At 43.3% G+C, this 24,287-nt stretch overlaps 2 protein-coding genes and 1 long non-coding RNA gene across 7 annotated transcripts; 1 reads left to right on the plus strand and 2 right to left on the minus strand.

Moving 5' to 3' along the window:
- Positions 1–256: 256 nt before the first annotated feature.
- Positions 257–2,769, plus strand: LOC121405044. The gene is made up of 3 exons (XM_041595596.1): positions 257–738; positions 1,036–2,622; positions 2,703–2,769. Exons 1-3 carry the CDS (start codon positions 257–259, stop codon positions 2,767–2,769), a joined length of 2,136 nt encoding a protein of 711 aa, XP_041451530.1.
- A 7,792-nt stretch (positions 2,770–10,561) lies between these two features.
- LOC121405269 lies at positions 10,562–11,194 on the minus strand. Of its 2 annotated transcripts, none has more exons than XR_005968438.1 (2): positions 11,109–11,194; positions 10,562–11,038 (listed from the first exon to the last, which is right to left on the minus strand). It is a non-coding gene; the product is annotated as an uncharacterized LOC121405269 (long non-coding RNA). The 2 variants fall into 2 exon arrangements; XR_005968439.1 differs by having other exon boundaries at positions 11,100–11,163.
- Positions 11,195–21,031: 9,837 nt separating this feature from the next.
- Positions 21,032–22,196, minus strand: LOC111077420. Of its 4 annotated transcripts, none has more exons than XM_022371694.2 (2): positions 21,442–22,196; positions 21,032–21,369 (listed from the first exon to the last, which is right to left on the minus strand). In XM_022371694.2, exons 1-2 carry the CDS (start codon positions 22,000–22,002, stop codon positions 21,106–21,108), a joined length of 825 nt encoding a protein of 274 aa, XP_022227386.1. In that variant the 5' UTR covers positions 22,003–22,196; the 3' UTR covers positions 21,032–21,105. The 4 variants fall into 4 exon arrangements, with proteins under 4 accessions (XP_022227386.1, XP_022227385.1, XP_022227388.1 ...); XM_022371693.2 differs by having other exon boundaries at positions 21,032–21,375; XM_022371696.2 differs by having other exon boundaries at positions 21,324–21,369; positions 21,438–22,196.
- Positions 22,197–24,287: the final 2,091 nt, after the last annotated feature.

The following is a 24,287-nucleotide window of genomic DNA, read 5'->3' on the forward strand; positions in this document are numbered from 1 at the left end:
CCTGGAGAGGATTGATCTCGATGAGATCGGTAGTCCCTTGAGGGAGGAGTTTGACGAGTGTGTGGTCATGCTGGAGATTCGCATGAAACGGGAGTTAAACAAGCGGCAGACCACAATGCTACCATGCTCAACAATGCGGACGGACCATGTAGGAGAGGCCCCAACTACGGTCGTAGTGCAAAGTCGGCCACGCCTGCCGGAGTTGAAGCTTCCTGAGTTCAGTGGTGGCTACGCTCAGTATTCCTCGTTTTGGAGCATGTTTTCCTTCATAATAGACAAGGATACCGATTTGTCAAATGTGGAGAAGCTGCAGCACCTGCGTTCCTGCCTGAAAGGACCAGCACTAGACACTATTTCGTCTCTAGAGCTCACGCACGCCAGCTATCCCATCGCGCTAGACCTCCTTGATAAGCGTTTTAATAACAAACGTTTAATTTTTCAGGCGCATGTCACGGACATTCTGGGTGTTCCGCGCGTAGAGTCTTCGTCTGTGTCGCAACTTCGGTCTTTGTCGGACACTGTGAATGCTAATCTTCGGGCTTTGCAGAGTATGGGAACAATGGAGCAGATTGCAGACTGTATCTTGATACACAGCCTGCTGCAGAAGGTGGAAAGCGCTACGCAAGCCAAGTGGGAGGAAACGTCATCGCTGGACAGCATACCCACAAGCCAACAATTCACCGCTTTTCTGGTGCAAAGATGTCAGAAGTTGGAGAATCGGGAGCATGCTATGCCAATGTATACGCCTGGCATTCAGGTGGGAAAGATAAAAAAAGTACAGAGCAACCCTAGAAGTTCATTTGTAGCCACTGAGTCTGTCTCTCTTGAGTGTCTATTTTGCAATACTGCTGGCCATAGCATATATACATGCGCGCTGTTTGGGAATCTTTCGCCGTCCCTTCGCCTAATTGAGGTGAAAAAGCTTGGTCTTTGCCTGAATTGCCTGAAGGCTGGCCATCAATTGCGCACTTGCAGGTCATCAACTTGTCGTCACTGTGGTAGCAAACATCACACGTTATTGCATTTAAACGCCAGACCCTCGCCCACGGAACCCGTTGTCTCTACATTCCCGCACCCTGAAGCGCAGCCACAGTCCTCAGCTGCCTCTCTGGTTGCACAGAACTCTTGCAGGGATGTTGTGCTCTTAGCCACTACAGTTGTTCTGCTAAGGGATCGTGCTGGATCGCTCGTACCATGTCGGGCACTCTTGGACTCCGGATCACAAATGCACCTTATAACCTCCAGCCTCGCCCAACAACTTAGACTGAAAAGGACCATGTCGTCGGCCGCAGTATCGGGTCTTGGGGATTCCAGTTTTGTATGGGAGGGCTATACTGTGGGACTCAACTTGCAGTCCCAAGCCTCTGACTACAGTACCAGTTTCGTCGCGTTGGTAGCTCCCACAATCACCGAGCAGCAGCCCAGCTTTTCAGTTGACGTTTCTGGTTGGAAAATTCTGCCGAATTTACCATTGGCAGATCCGCAGTTCTTCAGGCCACAGCGTATTGACCTGCTCATTGGGGCTAGCCTATTCTTCGAGCTGCTGTGCATTGGCCAAATCAAATTGGATGTTGGCTTGCCATCGCTTCAGAAGACTCGCCTTGGATGGGTGGTTTCAGGAGGTGGTCAGCAAACGCGTAGGACAGCTTTACTTGGGGCTCAGGCCTCATCTGACGCCAGGCAGGAGTCTCTTGATCAAGTGGAACTGTTACTGAGGCGTTTCTGGGAGGTAGAAAGTTCCACTGAAGATTCGGTGATGGTCAAGCAGGAGGATGTCGATTGTGAAGATCACTTCAAAGCAAATTTCTCGCGCCTGTCATCTGAAGAGTTTACCGTGAAGCTGCCCATCAAGAAAAGTTTGGAGATCTTGGGCGACTCATACACGCAAGCATATCGGCGGTTCCTCAACTTGGAGCGGAAACTTAAGCGTCATCCGCAGCTGAAGGCTCAGTACGCATCTTTCATTAGGGAGTACCAAGAGCTTAATCAAATGTCGTTGGTGGAATCAGAACTGCTCAGTCGTTGTCGCTATTTTCTACCGCATCATTGCGTGTTTAAGGAGGACAGCACGACCACAATCGAACACGTCCCGCAGTTCGATAGATCTGCCACAACATCAACAGGTTTTTCGTTAAACGAGGTCCTAATGGCGGGGCCTACTATCCAGCCAAAGCTGCTACATACGCTGCTTCGTTTTCGTACGTTCCTCATTGCGCTGACTGGTGACATTTGCAAGATGTACAGGTGTGTCCGAGTATCTGAGCCGGACAATTACCTGCAGTGCATCTTATGGAGGGATTCCCCTCACGAGGATGTGAAGGCGTTCAAGCTCGACACCGTAACATATGGAACCAAACCGGCTTCCTATCTTGCAATTCGTTCCATGCTCCAATTGGCAGAAGAAGAGAGGACTGCATTTCCCATTGGCTCGGAAGTGTTGACCTCCAATTTCTATGCCGACGATTTGATGATTGGAGGAGGATCAGTAGAGGAAGTGCGCGAAAAGATGAGGCAGACATCCCAGTTATTGGCTCGGGGAAGGTTCCCAATTCGGAAATGGTGCTCCAACGTCCCTGGCGTACTTGAGGGAATTCCTGACAAGGATAAGGAAACGCTGCTAAGGTTCGACGATGGCACCGACTTCACAAAGGCTCTTGGATTGGTTTGGGAGCCTTCATCTGATAATTTTCTCTTTTCGGTAGTACCCACGCAGCTGCCATCAAAGCCGACGAAGCGTTCAATGTTGTCAACGATTGCTCGTTTTTATGATCCTTTAGGACTGATTGGGCTGTCATCGCAAAGGCAAAGATTTTCCTTCAGTTGGTATGGAAGGAGCAGCTCCAATGGGATGAGAGTTTGCCAGAGTCTCTTTCATCAGCGTGGACCATTTTCTGCGAGAGTTTGTCCACCCCTCAGCTGTTTAGATTTCCTCGTTTGTCAGTTCTCCCCAATTCAACAGTGGAAGTTCACGGGTTTTGTGACGCCAGCCTAGATGCCTATGGAGCATGTATTTACGTTGTGTCAAGGACAAATAATCGCGCGCACGTGCAACTTCTGTGTGCGAAGTCTCGTGTCGCCCCTCTTAAGGTATTGACGGTGCCCGAGTTGGAGCTATGTGGCGCTGACTTGCTTTCTCAATTGATCAGTGAGATACAGCAACTTAAATTTTCACTAGAAGCTTCTATTGCTGGTCGGACTCCACAACTGCCTTGTCTTGGGTGCGCCATGACTCATCAAGCTTTAACGTATTCGTTGCAAATCGGGTCTCAGCCATTCAAAAGCGGACTGCTCAGATGGAGTGGCGCTACGTGCCCACCGCCCAGAACCCTGCTGACATATTGTCCAGAGGCGCTTCGCCGTCAGAGCTTCTGGAATCGCATCTTTGGGCCCACGGGCCACCCTTTCTTCAAGATGAGCAACCTCTGTGGCCAGCAGCGTCTATTCAATCCGCGCCAACACTGGAGTTGCGCAAGAGAGTCCTGATTGCAGTTTGTCCATTCGTAGACTTATCTGACGGCCGAAAGTTCTCCAATTCCTTCGGAAAGATCCAGCGCACATTTGGATACGTATTCAAGTTTCTGCAGCGCAAAAGGTCGTCCGGATTAACAGTAGCTGACATCGTTGGTGGTACGCGGATACTTCTTTGTTCGATTCAGCGAGTGCATTTGTGGCCTGACTACAAGACTCTGCGTGACGAACAGCAGGTGCAGTCGTCTAGCTCTATCTCGTCACTCGCGCCGTTCCTGGATGACCATGGCTTGTTACGCGTCGGTGGGCGGTTGGAAAATTCATCACTTGATTTCAACGCACGGCACCCAGTCATTCTTCCAAGGCGTCATCCCGTCACATCTGCTGTAATTGTGCATGTCCATGAGCAGAATTTGTACGCTGGGCCTCGGTCATTGCTCGCACTTATTCGGCATGAGTATTGGCCGATTGGAGGGCGTCGTAAATCGCTGCACCAGATGTTTTAAGGCCAAGCCGCGCCTGCTGCAGCATATTATGGCCGACTTGCCGAAGGATCGTGTGAATGCGTCGTACGTTTTTGCAGTCACCGGTGTGGATTTTTGTGGTCCGTTCTTTTATAAGAGGTGCGGACCAGACCACCCCTAAAATGCTACATATGCCTCTTCATATGCTTTGCCACCAAGGCCGTTCACTTGGAGCTTGTGCAGGATCTATCGACGCCAGCGTTCATAAGCGCTCTAAAGCGATTCATTTTAACTCGCAGTCGGCCCAGGGAAATTTGGTCCGATAACGCAACTAACTTTGTGGGAGCAAAGAACGAGTTGGCAGAGTTGAAGAAGCTGTTCCTGGCAGAAAGACATATGAAGGAAGTTCAGGAGTTTTGCGTTGCGGATCATATTGACTGGCGGCTTATTCCCCCTCGCTCTCCCCACTTTGGCGGACTCTGGGAGGCTGCGGTTAAAATAGCCAAACATCATTTCTACCGTTCCGCTTCCAGCTCCTTGCTGTGCTTTGATGACCTGAGAACGCTTGTGTGCCATATCACTGCCATAATAAACTCAAGGCCATTGCTTCCCATTTCAGAGCATCCTGACGATTTAGACATGCTAACACCTGCGCATTTCTTAGGTACTGCTCCAATCCGTACCTTCGCAGAACCAGATGTGACCGGACTCAACTTCAATCGTCTTGATCGCTGGCAGCAGGTCAACTTCCTGCAGCAGACTTTCTGGTCCCGCTGGCGAGAGGAGTACCTCACGCTTCTGCAGGAGAGGGCAAAATGGAGGACTGAGCAGCCTAACCTCAGCGTCGGCGACGTGGTCCTCGTAAAGAACGAGAACTTGCCTCCACTTAAGTGGCCGCTGGGAAGGGTGACGAAACTGATCGCCTGCAGAGATGGCGTTTCCAGGGTAGCTGAGCTCAAAACGGCTACTGGGAGCACCACGAGGGCTATCGCAAAGCTGTGTATGCTGCCAAAGAAGGATGTCGAAGACCCGTGCTCTTCAACGGGGGAGAATGTTCGGCTAAGCGCCGGGCCCATGGCAGCGCAAAGAGAGCAGAGCTAAGCTCTTATGCACAACATTGCCTACCTGACTCTGCGCTCTTGAGTCATTTTCCCCTTCCCGAAAATCGTCAGCCGACGAAGGCTGTGAGGGAGGCTCGTCTGCGCAGCAGAGACACTTCGAAATCTAGCATCATCAAACGTACAACATATCGTCGGTTGGCACAGTGACCTGCTACATCGTTATTACCTTTTATACAAAAACCCATTATTGTTCTCGCTTCAACACGGTCCACCACGGGTCCTCCTGTTGCTAACTCTTGCCAATACTATTCCCACTCGCCTTGCATGGCAAATAAAGAAACTAACATAATCAAACAAACTGTGTTGTGAATTAATCAAAGTACAAATTGTTGTACGCTATGAAAATCTCCACACCTCAAAAAATACTAAAAAAAAAAAAAAATGGATGTATGTAGGTTAAACGTTATATATGATAAAGAAAATATAGAACAAAGCATTAATATGGTGGCTTACATATTTCACTCCATCGCTGCAACAGGCCTGCATGCATTGATGTTCCACCTAGCTAAGAACATTAACAGTATGTACAATGTGTATAAAGTTAAAGAAAAGTGAAAGAAATCATAAAAAAGAATTATGTATAAATATATGTATGTATGTATTCGTATCACTAAGTAAATCCGTTTCATTCATCCATCCTTATTGTGTTGACTGTCTGTTGGTATGCACACTTGCGCTCGTCCAAGGTCAAAAAAAGGTCCATGAAAACACCTCTAGAAAACTTCTCTGGAGCTAGATCTCCAATCAATGATGTATGTATATGGGCGCAAACCGAAGCAAACTTAGCCTTTAATTGGCATATAACAAAGACCCTTTCAGAAAACACAAAATTTTATTAGTCCACATGTCATGTGTGTTACATAATAGGAAAAATTACCTTTCGGTCGTGCAACTGGGTTTAATTCCGAAGAAAGATTTATATAAACCAGAACACAAATCGGCCAAGACTGCCTTAGCATGTGCACCATGCCCCTAGGAAAATCACTACGTTAGACACCTTTAAAACTTTCACCTATCAAGGTAATTAACCTCATGGGAAGTAGGGATCAGTTTTGGATCAATATTTCCGATAAGCACGTATTATTGCACTCAGATTATATCTTCTGCTTTAGTGCGGCTAGCAACGATGCACTGCTGTTTTATAATGTTTTTTCTCCTGAAGAATTTAACCAACAAAAAAATAGGCACGTGTTCTTCAAAATTGGTATGCACTTGTTGTCTCGCAGCTAACTGACCTTTCCCAATTCATTGGCCTAAGCTTCGGTTTTTTCCCTTTACTTTTCCCACCCACGCTTCTAAAGCACAAGGTCTGGATCATATACGATCTAATCTAAAGCACATACAGCTGTAGCTACAGTGCTGTGCACCTAAATAGGTCGAAATATAAAGCACGAAAAGCACAGCATTTGTGATATGCATGTGACCCACTGAAGTGCTTAACTTCCGTAGAGCCCTTTGGGTGCAGGAGATCAAGCGATTTAAGGCGCATTGCATTAAGGATTTTTATAATTTTAGCGATAATATCGGCAGTAAGTTATCTTGCATATCCCACATACATATGTATGTGTGTTTTATATATATATTCCTCTTATTTCTCTCATCTTAATACCGTATACCGAGTATGGCTAATCCTGTGTGCTCTGCAAATCACATTGCTGCCATAAATTGTAGCCTTTGTTTCTAAACTTGTCTCACCATTATTTAATTTTGTGTCATATTAGCCATGTTTCCTTTAAATCCTCCGCCACCAAACACAAAATGTTCGTGACCCATAAATCCAATATAAAATATCCAATATACTATATATATACAATACATATGTACAATGTAGTCCGGCAAAGTGTATAAATTCCAGATGAAAATAAAGCCTTGTCCTTGAAATTCATATCTGCAAAGCGTATCTATGGCCCCGACTTTCGCAAAGAAACTTTCTCTATTTTTTTTTTTTCTTTCCTTTGCTGATATTTTTGTTGACCCTATTGCTTGCTGCTTCTAGTTTTACCGCAGCTGCATAAATACATTTGTTGGTCACTAGATTTCCCATTTATGAGCGAACGGATAATTCTGCAACTGACGCGTTCCCACGATAGAGTAAAGCACTCGCTCTGCTACGCTTACCACGAAGAGAAGTCCATTAAAACTGAAATGTCAATGAAAACCGAAGAACAGGTAAGGACATGCCGTACATTCGGAAAAGTTAGTTTTTAAGTTAACATTTGAGCTATAATTTCATGTTCAGTAAGTGTATAAACACTGTTGGGAACTTGCCCATTGATTGAAGCAATTAATTCACTTACTAAAAATACAAATAATACAAAAACAACGCCAATAAACAGAGAGAGAGAGAGAGAGACCCCCTACAGCCTTCGTGTGACAAGTTTTTATTTTCATTTTAATTGTCTGTGAAACTGCAAAAATGAAAGAAGTGCCAACAAAAGATGAAACAAGAGTATTATTAAGAGTATCCATTTGTCGTGTAATGAAAGATTTAACATAGAAACATATTAAAGCACGAGTTTTACAGACTCTTTGGTAATGTGTAAACAATTTGCAGAAAATAAATTATTGTTCATTCCTTTCCGAACTGTATTCTTTTGACAACAAGTCTACATAGGCTTTGTATTTGTATTATTTTGTCAGTCAATCTCAACCTGTTCGAGAACAGAACGAATTTCAGATAAGCAAAATAGAAAATCGTGACAATTGTATTCAATCTTCTGCAAAGTGCGTATTGGTTGGTTGACGTATTTCATTCTCCTATTACAGATGGGAGACGATTGGTTTTAAAGTTCTCACAAGCGTCCCCGACGATCCTGACACGGGAAGGTTTGTCGGCCAGTCACGTTATTGAAGCTGGAAATACCAGCCGTCGTGGAGGGTGTCCGTCGCTTTCTGCACGGCGTGGCCGTCAAGCAGACATTGACCGGCGACGTGGTGATGGAGGACGCTGTGGAAATGACTGCTAAAACTGTGCTCCACTACCACGGAATCGTTAAGGTGCCGCGCGCAGCCATAGTCCAGTTTATATACCCAAAACACTTATTTTTTGCCAGAGTTTGAATAATTCCTAACCTACACTTACTTGCACTCACACTTACGCATGCACTGCACCTCCCCTGCCACAATGATTGTCTGCAAAATTCAATAGACAAAAACAATTAAAATGAACCCTCAAAATGTAATCAAAAACAAAAAATAAAAGCCCCTCAGCAAATGCTAATCAACTGGCAACAAAAAAAAACCATCAATGACCGAAGCTTGAGATACACTTGCAGATTAAGTGGAGCTATTGGGAAACATAAATATGTATGTATGTACGGTTGTGTATGAGAAAGTGAGCTCTTCTTGAGGCTTCCTTCCTTCTAATAAAAATCAGGTTTGCTTCCCGCTCCCTTGGGCAAACATCCCATCGATTGTGCCTTAACCTTTGCAAGGGTATTGAAACTATCAGAGACAATATTCAAATGGGTATACAATATATAACACAAAACTCGACCTTGACTTTCATACAAACAAAATAAAACAAACAAAAAACCCAAAGCATCAAGGTCGCGCATGGGTCTTGCCCAACTCTGTAAGTTTTTGGCGGTTATCTTCATTAATTTTGACCAAATTCTTTGGGCCAATTGGTCGGTGCAGGCCCTAAATAGTAGCCGGCAAGACGGATCCAACATTGACAGGTGGTAATTAATGGCCCGAGGGTCGATTGGCTGTTGTTTTCTGCTTTTGGCCAGGTTTTCGTTGCGCTTTGATTAGCAGTCAATTGGAGACTTCAGCAATTGAAACTATTATTGGCCAGCTTTTGGGGGACAATATGTGGGAGCTTCTTAGCAGCAATTAGTTGGTAATTGGCTTAAATTGACTTGGAGGAAATAGACTGCAATGTGGGTTAATCTTTGCCTTAAAAATTATGTTCTCCCAGAATTTTGTTCGCTCTTTCAGGTCTCTCCCTTTGAGCTGCTTCTCATGATGTCAGCTCTATCAATTTGCACAAATTGCCTGTTGCATCTTTCATCTTTTTTGCGTTGCAAAATCGACTGCTGTTGGGGGCAGCCGGGGGCACGTTTGGGCAGCTGCATAAGCTGTGAAGGCGAACACGAACGCGTCAATCTGCCACAGCCTTAGTGGTCTGAGGGGAGCGGCGAGGCAAGTGGAGCTCGGCAATTGGGTCAAAATTGTTTACACTCCGCTGCGCATGCGTCGCCGTCGCCGTCTCGGTTTTGGTTTCAGTTTCAGTCTCGGCGTCTCGCCGCCCCTCCCTCCGTCTTCCATCGGCCTTCTTAAGCAAACGAGAGACCCATCCGAAACCGATTCGGAATCCGCCAAAAATCAACCTTTTTAACATTTTTATTTATTTGCTTATTTCTGTGTGGATTTTGGTCGGAATTTTGTTATACCCGTACTCAAAAAAGAGTTAAGGGGTATATTTGATTTGTGGTAAAAGTGGATGTGTGTAACGTAGAGAAGGAAACGTTTCCGACCCCATAAAGTATATATATTCTTGATCAGCATCAATAGCCGAGTCGATATAGCCATGCCTGTCTGTCCGTCTGTCTGTCTGTCTGTCCGTCTGTCTGTCTGTCCGTCTTGTTGAGCGCCTAGATCTCAGAGACTATAAGAGCTAGGGCAACCAAATTTGGTTTCCACACTCATGTGATATCACACTGCTACAAGTGTATTTCAGAATTTCGCCCCGCCCCCTTCCGCCCCCACAAAGGACAAAAATCTGTGGCAGGCACAATTTTAAAGATACGATAAAACTAAAAACGCAGTATCGTAGAGAATGCCCATATCTACCAGACTGCTGAATCTGAATTAGATTGAATCATAATTATAGCCAGAATGACGAAATTAATTTTCAGTTGCTTCCCCTGCCCCCTCCTCAACCAAAACAACACACTCATTTTCCTTCTCGCTCGCACACTCTGCCGCGTTCAGTGCGCGAGCAACCCCTAGCGGAAAAGATGTAGAATATGAATAGTACATCTATAATCTACATGTTAGATGTAAAATATACATTGTAGATGTAGATAACAGATGTAGCAAAAAAATGTAATATGTACAATTTTTTTTTTTAATTCTAAATTCTGAAAATCATATGCTCAAAAATGTAAATACTGACTGAGTACGGGTATAAGTAGAGTCGCGTCTTTAGAAGCGACTCACACGTTCCTTCTCGTTTTTGTTTATCTTTTGGCATTTGTTTGGATCTGGCCGTTGGAGATTTTGTTTTATTTTGTTGGTATGAAAGTCAAGGTCGAGTTTTGTGTTTTATATTGTATACCCATTTGAGTATTGTCTCTGATAGTTTCAATACCCTTGCAAAGGTTAAGGCACAATCGATGGGATGTTTGCCCAAGGGAGCGGGAAGCAAACCTGATTTTTATTAGAAGGAAGGAAGCCTCAAGAAGAGCTCACTTTATCATACACAACCGTACATACATACATATTTATGTTTCCCAATAGCTCCACTTAATCTGCAAGTGTATCTCAAGCTTCGGTCATTGATGGTTTTTTTTTTGTTGCCAGTTGATTAGCATTTGCTGAGGGGCTTTTATTTTTTGTTTTTGATTACATTTTGAGGGTTCATTTTAATTGTTTTTGTCTATTGAATTTTGCGACAATCATTGTGGCGGGGGAGGTGCAGTGCATGCGTAAGTGTGAGTGCAAGTAAGTGTAGGTTAGGAATTATTCAAACTCTGGCAAAAATAAGTGTTTCGGGTATATAAACTGGACTATGGCTGCGCGCGGCACCTTAACGATTCCGTGGTAGTGGAGCACAGTTTTAGCAGTCATTTCCACAGCGTCCTCCATCACCACGTCGCCGGTGAATGTCTGCTTGACGGCCACGCCGTGCAGAAAGCGACGGACACCCTCCACGACGGCTGGTATTTCCAGCTTCAAGTAACGTGACTGGCCGACAAACCTTCCCGTGTCAGGATCGTCGGGGACGCTTGTGAGAACTTTAAAACCAATCGTCTCCATCTGTAATAGGAGAATGAAATACGTCAACCAACCAATACGCACTTTGCAGAAGATTGAATACAATTCTCACGATTTTCTATTTTGCTTATCTGAAATTCGTTCTGTTCTCGAACAGGTTGAGATTGACTGACAAAATAATACAAATACAAAGCCTATGTAGACTTGTTGTCAAAAGAATACAGTTCGGAAAGGAATGAACAATAATTTATTTTCTGCGAATTGTTTACACATTACCAAAGAGTCTGTAAAACTCGTGCTTTAATATGTTTCTATGTTAAATCTTTCATTACACGACAAATGGATACTCTTAGTAATACTCTTGTTTCATCTTTTGTTGGCACTTCTTTCATTTTTGCAGTTTCACAGACAATTAAAATGAAAATAAAAACTATCACACGAAGGCTGTAGGGGGTCTCTCTCTCTCTCTCTCTGTTTATTGGCGTTGTTTTTGTATTATTTGTATTTTTAGTAAGTGAATTAATTGCTTCAATCAATGGGCAAGTTCCCAACGGTGTTTATACACTTACTGAACATGAAATTATAGCTCAAATGTTAACTTAAAAACCAACTTTTCCGAATGTACGGCATGTCCTTACCTGTTCTTCGGTTTTCATTGACATTTCAGTTTTAATGGACTTCTCTTCGTGGTAAGCGTAGCAGAGCGAGTGCTTTACTCTATCCGTGGGAACGCGTCAGTTGCAACAGCAGAATTATCCGTTCGCTTCTCGGGGCCATAGATACGCTTTGCAGATATGAATTTCAAGGACAAGGCTTTATTTTCATCTGGAATTTATACACTTTGCCGGACTACATTGTACATATGTATTGTATATATATAGTATATTGGATATTTTATATTGGATTTATGGGTCACGAACATTTTGTGTTTGGTGGCGGAGGATTTAAAGGAAACATGGCTAATATGACACAAAATTAAATAATGGTGAGACAAGTTTAGAAACAAAGGCTACAATTTATGGCAGCAATGTGATTGCAGAGCACACAGGATTAGCCATACTACGGTATACGGTATTAAGATGAGAGAAATAAGAGGAATATATATATAAAACACACATACATATGTATGTGGGATATGCAAGATAACTTACTGCCGATATTATCGCTAAAATTATAAAAATCCTTAATGCAATGCGCCTTAAATCGCTTGATCTCCTGCACCCAAAGGGCTCTACGGAAGTTAAGCACTTCAGTGGGTCACATGCATATCACAAATGCTGTGGGCTGTGACGGCTCATATTTTCGTGCTTTATATTTCGACCTATTTAGGTGCACAGCACTGTAGCTACAGCTGTATGTGCTTTAGATTAGATCGTATATGATCCAGACCTTGTGCTTTAGAAGCGTGGGTGGGAAAAGTAAAGGAAAAAACCGAAGCTTAGGCCAATGAATTGGGAAAGGTCAGTTAGCTGCGAGACAACAAGTGCATACCAATTTTGAAGAACACGTGCCTATTTTTTGTTGGTTAAATTCTGCAAGGAGAAAAACATTATAAAACAGCAGTGCATCGTTGCTAGCCGCACTAAAGCAGAAGATATAATCTGAGTGCAATAATACGTGCTTATCGGAAATATTGATCCAAAAGTGATCCCTACTCCCATGAGGTTAATTACCTTGAGTAGGTGAAAGTTTTAAAGGTGTCTAACGTAGTGATTTTCCTAGGGGCATGGTGCACATGCTAAGGCAGTCTTGGCCGATTTGTGTTCTGGTTTATATAAATCTTTCTTCGGAATTAAACCCAGTTGCACGACCGAAAGGTAATTTTTCCTATTATGTAACACACATGACATGTGGACTAATAAAATTTTGTGTTTTCTGAAAGGGTCTTTGTTATATGCCAATTAAAGGCTAAGTTTGCTTCGGTTTGCGCCCATATACATACATCATTGATTGGAGATCTAGCTCCAGAGAAGTTTTCTAGAGGTGTTTTCCATGGACCTTTTTTTGACCTTGGACGAGCGCAAGTGTGCATACCAACAGACAGTCAACACAATAAGGATGGATGAATGAAACGGATTTACTTAGTGATACGAATACATACATACATATATTTATACATAATTCTTTTTTATGATTTCTTTCACTTTTCTTTAACTTTATACACATTGTACATACTGTTAATGTTCTTAGCTAGGTGGAACATCAATGCATGCAGGCCTGTTGCAGCGATGGAGTGAAATATGTAAGCCACCATATTAATGCTTTGTTCTATATTTTCTTTATCCATATATTAACGTTTAACCTACATACATATCCATCTTTATTGATTTACTATTATTCTTGTCTTTAGTTTTGCAACCATGTCATTTATTGAGAAAATATATTGAGGATTTGGTTGAGAAACCCCCAATTCAACACCCAATAACGGCCAGGATAGCACAAAACAACAGAAAGACGAATATGCTTCTTTAGAATGCAAGCCATTTACATAAAGCATTTTTAAATTTTTTTCTTGAGTACTTAAAAGATTGGCAGACTTGTTTAAAAACGTAAAAATTTTAACTGAAATTAAAAAAAAAACGAGAAGGAACGTGTGAGTCGTTTCTGGGGACACGACTCTACTTATACCCGTACTCAGTCAGTATATACATTTTTGAGCATGATTTTTTAGAATTTTAGAATTAAAAAAAAAATTTTACATTTTACATTTTTTTTGCTACATCTGTTATCTACATCTCATCTACAATGTCTATTCTACATCTAACATGTAGATTGTACATGTACCATTTAGATTCTACATCTCCTCCGCTAGGGGTTGCTCGCGCACTGAACGCGGCAGAGTGTGCGAGCGAGAAGGAAAATGAGTTGCGTTGTTTGGATCGGGAGGGGGAGGGGAAGCAACTGAAAATGAATTTCTTCATTCTGGCTATAATTATGATCCGATCTAATTCAGATTCGGCAATCTGGTAGATATGGGCATTCTCTACGATACTGCGTTTTTAGTTTTATCGTATCTTTAAAACTGTGCCTGCCACAGATTTTCGTCCTTTGTGGGGGCGGAAGGAGGCGGGGCGAAATTTTGAAATACACTTGTAGCAGTGTGATATCACATGAGTCTGGAAACCAAATTTGGTTGCCCTAGCTCTTATAGTCTCTGAGATCTAGGCGCTCAACAAGACGGACAGACAGACAGACGGACAGACAGACATGGCTCTATCGACTCGGCTATTGATGCTGATCAAGAATATATATACTTTATGGGGTCGGAAACGTTTCCTTCTCTGCGTTACACACATCCACTTTTACCACAAATCTAATATACCCCTTAACTCTTTTTTGAGTACGGGTATAAAAACGAGAAGGAACTTGTGAGTCGCTTCTGGGGACGCGACTCTACTTAGACCCGTACTCAGTCAGCATATACATTTTTGAGCATATACATAATTATTTTGAATTAAAAAAAAAAAAAAAATTTTACATTTTACATATTTTTGCTACATCTGTTATCTACATCTACATATACTATGTATATTCTACATCTCCCCCGCTAGGGGTTGCTCGCGCACTGAACGCGGCAGAGTGTGCGAGCGAGAAGGAAAATGAGTTGCGTTGTTGTGGGCAGGAGGGGGCAGGGGAAGCAACAGAAAATTAATTTCATTCTGGCTATAATTATGATCCGATCTAGTTCAGATTTGGCAATCTGGTAGATATGGGCATTCTCTACGATACTGCGTTTTTAATTTTATCGTATCTTTAAAATTGTGCCTGCCACAGATTTTCGTCCTTTGTGGGGGCGAAAGGGGGCGGGGCGAAATTCTGAAATACACTTGTAGCAGTGTGATATCACATAAGTCTGGAAACCAAATTTGGTTTCGCTATCTCTTATAGTCTCTGAGATCCAGGCGCTCATCGAGACGGACAGACGGACAGACGGACGGACGGACGGACAGACAGACATGGCTATATCGACTCGGCTATTGATGCTGATCAAGAATATATATACTTTATGGGGTCGGAAAATTTTCCTTCTCTGCGTTACACACATCCACTTTTACCACAAATCTAATATACCCCTTAACTCTTTTTTGAGTACGGGTATAAAAAAACAACAGAATTTCTGTAATATTTGACCCTAGAATTATTACCTGAATTTTAAAGCAATTTGGTACGAATATTACCTGATAGGAGCTCATGGTACCTATCTCTATATCTGTCAGTTATAAGTACCAATAATGATGCGATGATGCTAACCGTGTCTTTATATTAAGCGTTCATTTTGTAGCTAACCATTCTGTAAGCTGCATATCACTTTCCTCCTTTAATAATAATATTTAAATAAATATACTCGGAATATTGGAGCAATGGAATAGTTATAGTACATGAAGCATTGTTAATGTGTGTTTGTATGTGTGTGTGATTTGGTATGCATAAGGTTCATAAACCGTTTACAAATTTGTCTTCGAAAGTAGAACTTGAACCAGATGGACTGCGGAGAGGGTTTCCTGGTAAGAGATGGGCATGGACTGCAATTTTGCGACACGACCCAATACGACACGAAAATGAAAATTTTCAACACGCACTAGCACGCACGGCTAAAAAATTTCCGAACACGGTCCAACACTGTCCAACACGAATTATTATACTTTTTCTCCATACCTTTATTAACATCGATTTTAATTACATATACGTTTTTATGAACATATTTTTGTATAAAAATAACAATTTATCAAGGTTAGAGCTTAATAAGCGTGTACGGCGTTCTTTTAATATTTGTCCCGAAAAGAAAAACCCTCCCACTTGTAACCGAGCTGGCCGGAATATTTAATATTTTTCTAGCTAAAAGCTGTAATGTTATTAGCATTCTTCCAAAATTTTAGTGCATTTCTATCCTGCAATGAAACTTTAGTTTTTTTTTGTTCGTTGTGTTTTTTCGTGCCGATTTTGCTCTGCACGAAAACGCACGCCCATGGACAAAATTTAATTTTTTAACACGCACACGCGGGCGCCCATCGTGTCACGACGTGACACGAAGAAAACACGGTCCATGCCCACCTCTAGGAAATTCCTACGTCGAGCAAATGAGGGTCTGAAGACACGGCGACAGCCTCTGTTGATTGCAGTTGTAGAGAATGAGTGAACAGGCAGTGATGGTACTGTTTCTGATACTGATTTTATTGAACAAACTTAAATTCTATTTATAGGTAACAAAAGGTATAGAAAGTGCTGAGTCTAGTAAGAATATGGTAAAAGGGAATTGGAATTAATATTGAATTAATTTGGATTTAATATGATATTGTGTTATTGGGCAATTGTGATAGTCAGCTATTGCACCAGTGTTATTGCCCTCTGAAGAGCGATCGCATCGTTGGAAGAAATTGCTGCAGAAGCGGTTGTTGTTGACTCAGCTACAATGCTTTGCATTGTCTTGTCTCCCGTTACATGGGTCGACCTGACTTATTCGATAAGTGTATATTATGTTATATTAATTAATGCATAAATATGCGACTGAACAAGCATTATGTTATTGGAGCAGATGTAGCAGCAGGATACTCGTATCGATGTAGCAGAACTATGTGAGAGAATACCCGTATTAAATCCGACTTGTACGTATAAGTAATTGTATATTTTATAATTAATTTATAAATTATTTTAGTAATAAGTAATAAAATGGCTTTTATTGATTGTATTCAACATACTTAAATACAATTTATTGCTTAAAATGAAGCTCAATGCTTAGGCTTTGTGCTTTGAGGATCATGAGAATTCCAAGTTCAATCCCATCAAGCCATCAAGCCACCTCGCCAATCAATGCAAACAGACACACAGGACGAACCCACCCCCTCCCCTAACCTTCCAGCAGCAGCAAACCCAAAGCTATAACTAACTAAATAAATAACATAAATTAACTAAATTTGTAGACAATTTTGTCTGTTAAGTGTAAAAGTTTTTTGCTTTCGTTGTCGTTGTCATTTTTCTGTGTCCACTCTTTGTTTTTCTTTCTGTGTGTTTTTTTTTTTTTTTTTTTTTTTGCTGTCTGCAAACAAGCAAGCAGAGGGCTCTCCACTTTACCCCCCACAGTGGGTCAGGGGAGGGGTATGGTAGTCCCAACTTTGGTAACGGGTTTTTAGTGAATTTTTGGTGCTTTTGGACGCAATAATGGATACGCTTGGACCGGCTCTGTCCGCTTCTCGCCATCTCTCTGAGTGTGTGGCTGCCACTTGCTGGATCCAGGATCCACTGCAGTACGAGTAGTACGACTTTTCAAGGATGTTGCCCATACGCACACACACACACAAACACACTTGAGAACGTAGTAGTGTGTCGAGGGAGAGGCTGCAGAGTCAGAGGAGGCAATGTTGTGACATCAAATGTTCATGTTAACAACTTTTCTAAAACTCAATGAGCTGTTGTTTGTGTTGTTTGGCGCCCAGTTCCAGGCTCTGCCACACACTAGCACAGTAACACAAAGCGCCACAGAACGCAACCCAGCAATATATATATACATAAATACATATATATGTAGACATATGTATATGTAGGTGGGATGGCACAGTCAGCCCCAGTCAGCCCAGGCGCAAACACGAGTCGAGTGTTTTGTAGCAAATAATTTTGCACAAAGTTCTCGCCTTAACGATTCGAACACATGTTAACATGAAGAGTAACAACAGTTGCAGCAACCCCATCCACAGGTCCAGGTCTGGGTACAGGTCTGGGTACAGGTCTGGGTCCTGCTCCTGCTCTTGGCTCTGGCCTGTTCGAGGATAACACTTCGACATGATAATAAATATGCTTGAGGCACAAGGCACAAGGCATAAGGATGAGCCAAATGAAAATGCTCCTGCTCTTGCTCTCACTCCACTAGGCTGTCCGATCTGTGGAAAAGGAAGGGAATGGTGCCACAAGTAGGGGATGGATAAAGGGGCGTAAAGGGGACATGGGAATGGAACCTGACTAGCCCCGATAGTGGCATGAGTATAACATGTTTATATGATGTCTAATAAAATGAAGCGCGACAATTTTCACATTCGTATTCCAAGCAGCTGCAGATGGGTTGCCGCCACTCCCTTGCATTCCTCTTGGCTGCACTTCGCCGCTGCCCCTACTGCCGCGCCCCGTCTCCGGTGCGATGCAAATTCGTCGCCTTTTTGGGTGGGTGCAAAATCGCGTATTTGAAACACGTTTAAGCAGCTGAAGGAGCATAAAAAAAAAAGAATACGGGCGGGGTGAGGCCAAGCACAGAAGCTTGCACATGCAACACCATTGCCCCGTTTGGCTGATGGCTAAACCTTAACCTCCCCCCCCCCCCAGCAGCAGCAATGCCATCCGCGTGGCATAAAAACTGCAACGAAGACAAAGCGTGACACAAAATATGGCAAATTGTAAGGGAAGTTATGGAACGGAACGAAGAGGAGCGGGCACAGGGACAGGGACAAGATTCGATTGAATTACGCCTATCGGCCCAGTTGGCCCAACCAGAAAGGAATCTAAGGGTTGATTGGCGATGCCTCAATTGATCAGGCGAGGCAATCAACGCCTCTCCGACAAGCTTCCACGCCTGCGGCAGCTGCTTGGCATGTAAATTTCCCCCAAGTACAAAGAGCCGTGGCGTAGATAGGGAAGCAAAGGGAGCTCCAAGTTCCGTAGATTTTGCACTGAATCAGCTAAGTCCCAAAATAAATGCGAATAAATGCTGCGAATTTCTGGGGAGCAGACAATGCAAATATTTCCCATTTTAAAGGCTATTTATAAGCGTTGAATAGGCAGTCGAATTTTGTTACACCTGTTTTGATGTAGCTTGCAGCTGCCACAGCCTCCAACTCTGACTGGCAGTGCATCCAACTAACAAATTGATCCTCTCACTTGACGACTTAGGCTGCACTTTAAGCCACCAGATGGCTGCAGCTGCAGCTGGAGCTGTTGGTATGCGAAGATAGTGCCCTTAAATATTTACCAATGCAGGAGTAGAGAGGGAGGCGTAGAGGCGTGGAGGAGCCCACCCAACATCGAGTCGATGTCTTGACCGAGTAAGCCGCTAAGCTAACCTTGTTACACACGCCACATCCGCCACGGATGCCGCTGATGGTGGCATATCCGATTTGCCATATGTCAGGTGGATGAAGCAGAAGCCGGAGACTGCCGGCTGAAGGTGAAACCTCTGCAGCATTAACAAGTTGCCCACCTGGGCACGTGTGAAGAGATTTACTTGGTGGTATGGGGTGGTATGGGGGCTGGGGTGGGACTGGGGCGGAGTGCCAACTGTCAGGGTTCCCAGTGTCTGTTCCATCCGTCCGTCTGTCTGGCTGTCTGGCTGTCTGTCCTCTGCTGTCCGTCCGCCCCACTCAGCTCGACTGTGTTGCATCTTTTGTCTTTGCATTTCGGGCTTTGGGTTCGTTTTGCGATGGAACGAGATTGGGTGTGTGGGTGTGTGGGTGCGGGTGTGGGTGTGTGTGGCAGTCAGTTCGGATTTTGCCCAACTATCTCTTGGCACTTTACGAGTACTGTGCTGTGCGCTTTTATTATTATAAAATACGCATGAGTTAGTGTGCATATTTCATGGCTTTTGTGTATAAAAGGGATAAAAATGCAATCAGTCGCAAAAACCAGCAAAGTGAAACGGACAGAGAGCCGTAGAGCTGGCAATACAGCTGGTTGCTGCTTGCTGGTAGTCTGGACTGCACGAGTCGAAAAACTATCTGACAGCCGCATATTCAACGCAAAATCTCCACAAATTCCCCCCTTTAAATTGCATTTGCAGAGGCCAATCAAAGGGAGAAGATAATTTGAGCCAGGCTTATTATGGTAATGGTTATCCATGGATTATCTAAGTGTGATTCCGCTTAAGATTATCTCTATAAATGATTGTGGTAGTGTGGATCTCTCAGGCTGAGCACCGCCAAAAGAAAGGTGGAAGAATTCACGGGGTGTCATTTTATATATGTATCTATGTATGTGGGTAGAACGGGACTAAAAGTTCCACTCCGGAGCGGGTGTGCCAGCGTCACTTAAGCTAGTGGATCGAGAACTGTCTTAACTGTTTTTAGGGTGGCTGCTTCGCCTAAAGACTGCAAAGATAACAAAACAAAACAAAACATAACAAAACGTAACTAATTCCCTCGGAGCGGGTGTTGAAGCTTGCTCACAAGCAAAGGCCGATCGAGAGCCGTGTGTATCGTGAGAGCGTTGTCGGAGAGCGCTGTAGACACAGGCTGTTACGCTCAAGTTAACAGCACTGCTACCCCGTTAGCGCTGCTGCCGTGGTAGCACTGATGCCCTGTTAGCACTGCTACCCTGTTAACGCTGCTGTCCTGTTAGCGCTTCTACCGGAACAGAGATAAAAATGTGATTCAAATGGAAAGAGTCAGTCCTAAAGTCAGGCCCAAAATTTAAATAGAAATAGCTTAAAAAAAGCATACAAATGTATACAAATAAAATCAAGCAGATATATTTTTGGTTCAGGTTCAATCTACTTTGGTGGACTATCTCTGGTTAATAAGACAACTCTCACAGATGAGAGTCCCCTAGGAAGTGCTTGCTCAATTACTCAATATTTATGACGAATGACACTGTGAATGGTTAATTGAGCTGCCGACCCCTGGGTGAGTAGAAGGGCGAGACGGAGACGGAGGCGGAGTCGGAATCGGAGACGTGCCCGTAACAGGTGACCCTCAAGTGAAGCAAATGAGCAATCTGTCGGATACGAGACCGGAAAACCAGAACTTGGTGGTGGAAAAGTAAGTAAATACTCGCAGGGCAGAAGCAGGTCGTAGTGAGGGAGCAGGAGCTGAAGGCAGCTGAAGGACACACACACACAAACAAGTTGGGTACGGGTACGGCTACGGCTACGGGGAGGGGACTGGCATGGGAAGAGGAGTACAAGTACGAGGACGAGTACTCAAGTGCCATTGAAGAAAAGTGCTCATGTTATTCCTTTCCCCGCACTTTGGCGTACTTGTAACCCGCTATGTCCCTCTGCCCTGCCCCCCTGCCCCTCCCTCCTGCTCAAGGCGCGAGTAAATTCAAGAAACAATTTTCAGGAATGACTTAACTTTTGCGTTTATGTGAAAACTTTTGCAACGTGATGTTATGAGAGCGGCGAAAGGATATGCAATTCACTGCCACGCCCATCGGCAGTGGGCGTGGGCGTTGGCGTGGGCGAGGGCGTGTGGGCATGTTGGCTGGTCGATGGCTTGGGGGAAGCGCAGCGAGAGAGAGTCCTGCAGGTCCATGCCCCCAGTGATGTAGAGCAGGTCCTCGAAGTGGATTTGATCCCAAGTAGATATCAGATCCTGCTCCTGCTCAAACTTCTTCTTCTTCTTTGAGTTTTTCTGTGCCTTCTTCTGAGCCTTCTTCTGCGCCTTCTTTTTATTCTTATTCTGTTTCTTTTTTTAATATTTTTATTTTTTAATATTTTTATTTCAAGAACTCAGCGACAACTTCTCACCTACCTTCTGATCCCGCTCCGGACACAGCTTGAAGGCCTCCTCCTTAAACCACTCCTCACCCTCGCCCTCTCCCTCTTCCGCGTCCTCTTGCTCAGCGTGCTGACGAACCATCTGCCGGGCGCACTCCTTGGCCTTCTCCACCAGCAGCTGATTGAACTTGCGCCGCATCTCCCGAAACTGGCGCCGCGTGCACGGCAATCGCAGCAGCAGCTCGAAGCACTCGTCCGATGTGAGCAGGTCGTCCGCATTATTATCGAACAGGCGGAGCACGGCCCACAGCTTCCGCTCCACCGATGTCTTCCGCTGAAAGGGCTCCAGTATGTTGATGAAGTGCCGGAAGCCCTTCGACGGATTCAGCCTGCGCTCCAGGATCACATTGGACAGCGGATGGCCGGCCAGCGGGGGCCAGTGCACCAGATCCCTGTTCTGCACCACTCCGTGTTGCTTGCGCAGCGACTCGTACATGTCGAACAGATAGCCGATGCGGCATATCGAGAAACCCGATCCCGCCTGGATCTCGGCTTTCTCGTCGCTCGACAGTCGCCGCGACACAGCCGCACCCATTATTACTTGCTTGCCTCCTCTCCTACGACTTTGCTATGTGCAATGTACGTACATATATTAATGCACATACATATGCATGTATGTTATATTCTGAATATTTCTGCTGCCTGCAGACAGACGCTGAGGCGAGTTCGGTCTGCTGTGAGATTTAGCTGACAGCTCGTGTAAGGGATTGTCAAAGATTTTGAAAGATAAAGCTATGGTCCAAACACAATTTGATTTCTCCACTAGCATATACAATGTAAGAAGGCTGGGTCAAGCACACAAGCGTAGACCTGCCCGAGTGAGCTGAGAGCAGAGAGAGAGCAAAGAGGAGATCGCGAGAACGACAGTCAAGAAGCGTCAGCCGACGCCGCTCAGAGGCCTTTCGCCATTCCCATTGTCAGTCGTCGCTTTCGTCAGCCGCAGTTGGTATCAATCGTATTTTATCAGTCGTCTGTCGCTTTGAAACAGATCTAAAAAAACATATCCACCGAAGCTGTATCAATTACTAAGTAGAGGGCCCTGTTGTGGACCAGGTACTAGTTGTGACCCACCCCCAAAAACTTGGACAGCAAGCAGATGCTACTGGTCTGAGTATTGGAAGTCATTTTTGGTAACAATACGCAGTTTTTCTGCTAATACCGAAACAAATAGCTGCTTTGGTCTAGGTGCTGTGAGCATAATAAAAATAAAATGGGGGAAAAAAAAACTCAAAGTAAATTTTATTATTTTTCAAGTGCGAAAAAATGGATGTACATTTTGTCCAAAAATTGTAGTATTTCGTTTTCCTTGTAGTGTGGTCATTGTAGTTTGTGAATTGTTTTCGTTTTTAACCAAAATACATACATACATATATGTATGCACAACATATTTTTTTTGGTTTTTTGGAAAAATTGTCTGTTTTGCCCGGTTATGACACACGCCATGATACCTGTTGTAGACATCCTGTTTTTTGTATTTAATGCGTGTATTTGGTTACGAAGCTGCATAATATTGTTGTTTAAGGCAATGTAGTACAAATAAATAACATTTAAACCACTGTACATTAGTTTGAGCTTTGAGCTTGATATCGAATTTAGACGATGCAGCGGCTGCATGACAGCATGTGTACGTGTGACGTATACGATCTCATTTCACGCATACAATGCTGCACAGAATACACTACTCGACAAAACCGAACTTTTTTTTCCTCAAGGATCCAAACCAACTTTTTCTGATAGATATGGGGCTTTAAAATTGTTTAAAGAATTATTTTTTTTTTCTATGGCAGAACATTTTTTTGAAGAATTTTTGAAGTCTGGTATTTTGTTTTTAAGCTTTTTTCAGAGGTAGCGCTTGTTTTTTTCACATAACTCTAGTATCTTTCATCTGGTTGTTAAGAACTTTGCTATTTTGAAAAGGTAATTAAAACAGCTAGAAGTTAAGCCCAAATACTTTGTGATTTCAGCTTACCGTCTGGGAAATATAAAGCATTGAAATGCAAAAATGATGATTTTTGTGCGGTATTTTTTACGAAATTTTGACGTTAAAAACTCAGGAAAAGTCGAAAAAATTATATCCTGTGTTTTTTTTTTTGTGGTAGAGGTGCATTAATTTGGCGTCGTTTAAGGTATCGCTTATTAAAATCTATGAGAGACTTTGGAGCTAAAATTCGTTAACCAAACCTAAAAAATGGAAAAAATGAACAAAAAATACCTTTTTGAAGGTTTCGGGCCCAACTGCCAATTGGGACGTAAGATACTAAAGTTATGTGAAAAAAACTATCGCTACCTCTGAAAAAAGCTTTAAAAAAAATACCAGTTTTCATAAATTTTTCAAAAAAAATTTCTGCCATAAAAAAAAAAATATATCACCAAACCTTTTCTAAGCCCCAATCTTTAAAAAAAAGTTGGTTTTGTTCCTTGAGGAAAAATCGTGTTGACCAGTGATATCAAACTGATTTAGATATTTGCGCTGGGTCATGAGCTTTTAGCTTTTTCTTTCTCACTCTGCCCACTCTCGTGTGAGAAAAACTGCATGCGAAATGCTGCAGCGTGTGAACAAAGCGTGCAGCCTCACAGACATAAAAGCTTCTCATGCAGCCGCTGCATCGTCTAGAAGCACCTTATGAAGCTGCCAAAGCTTTTAAGCACAGATCATAATTATCTAGCACCCCGTCCTATGTATAAGAGTGGGATAGGTCTATTCTCATTAACCGTTAGAATAAGATTGCATTCTCTTCTCTCTCATGTAAAGCTTAAACAAAAATGTAAACAAAATCGGTCTAGTGGTTAAATCTAGATCACTTCAGAGCAACCTCTCGA

Source organism: Drosophila obscura, unplaced genomic scaffold (assembly GCF_018151105.1).
Source record: "Drosophila obscura isolate BZ-5 IFL unplaced genomic scaffold, ASM1815110v1 contig_137, whole genome shotgun sequence".
NCBI lineage: Eukaryota > Metazoa > Arthropoda > Insecta > Diptera > Drosophilidae > Drosophila > Drosophila obscura.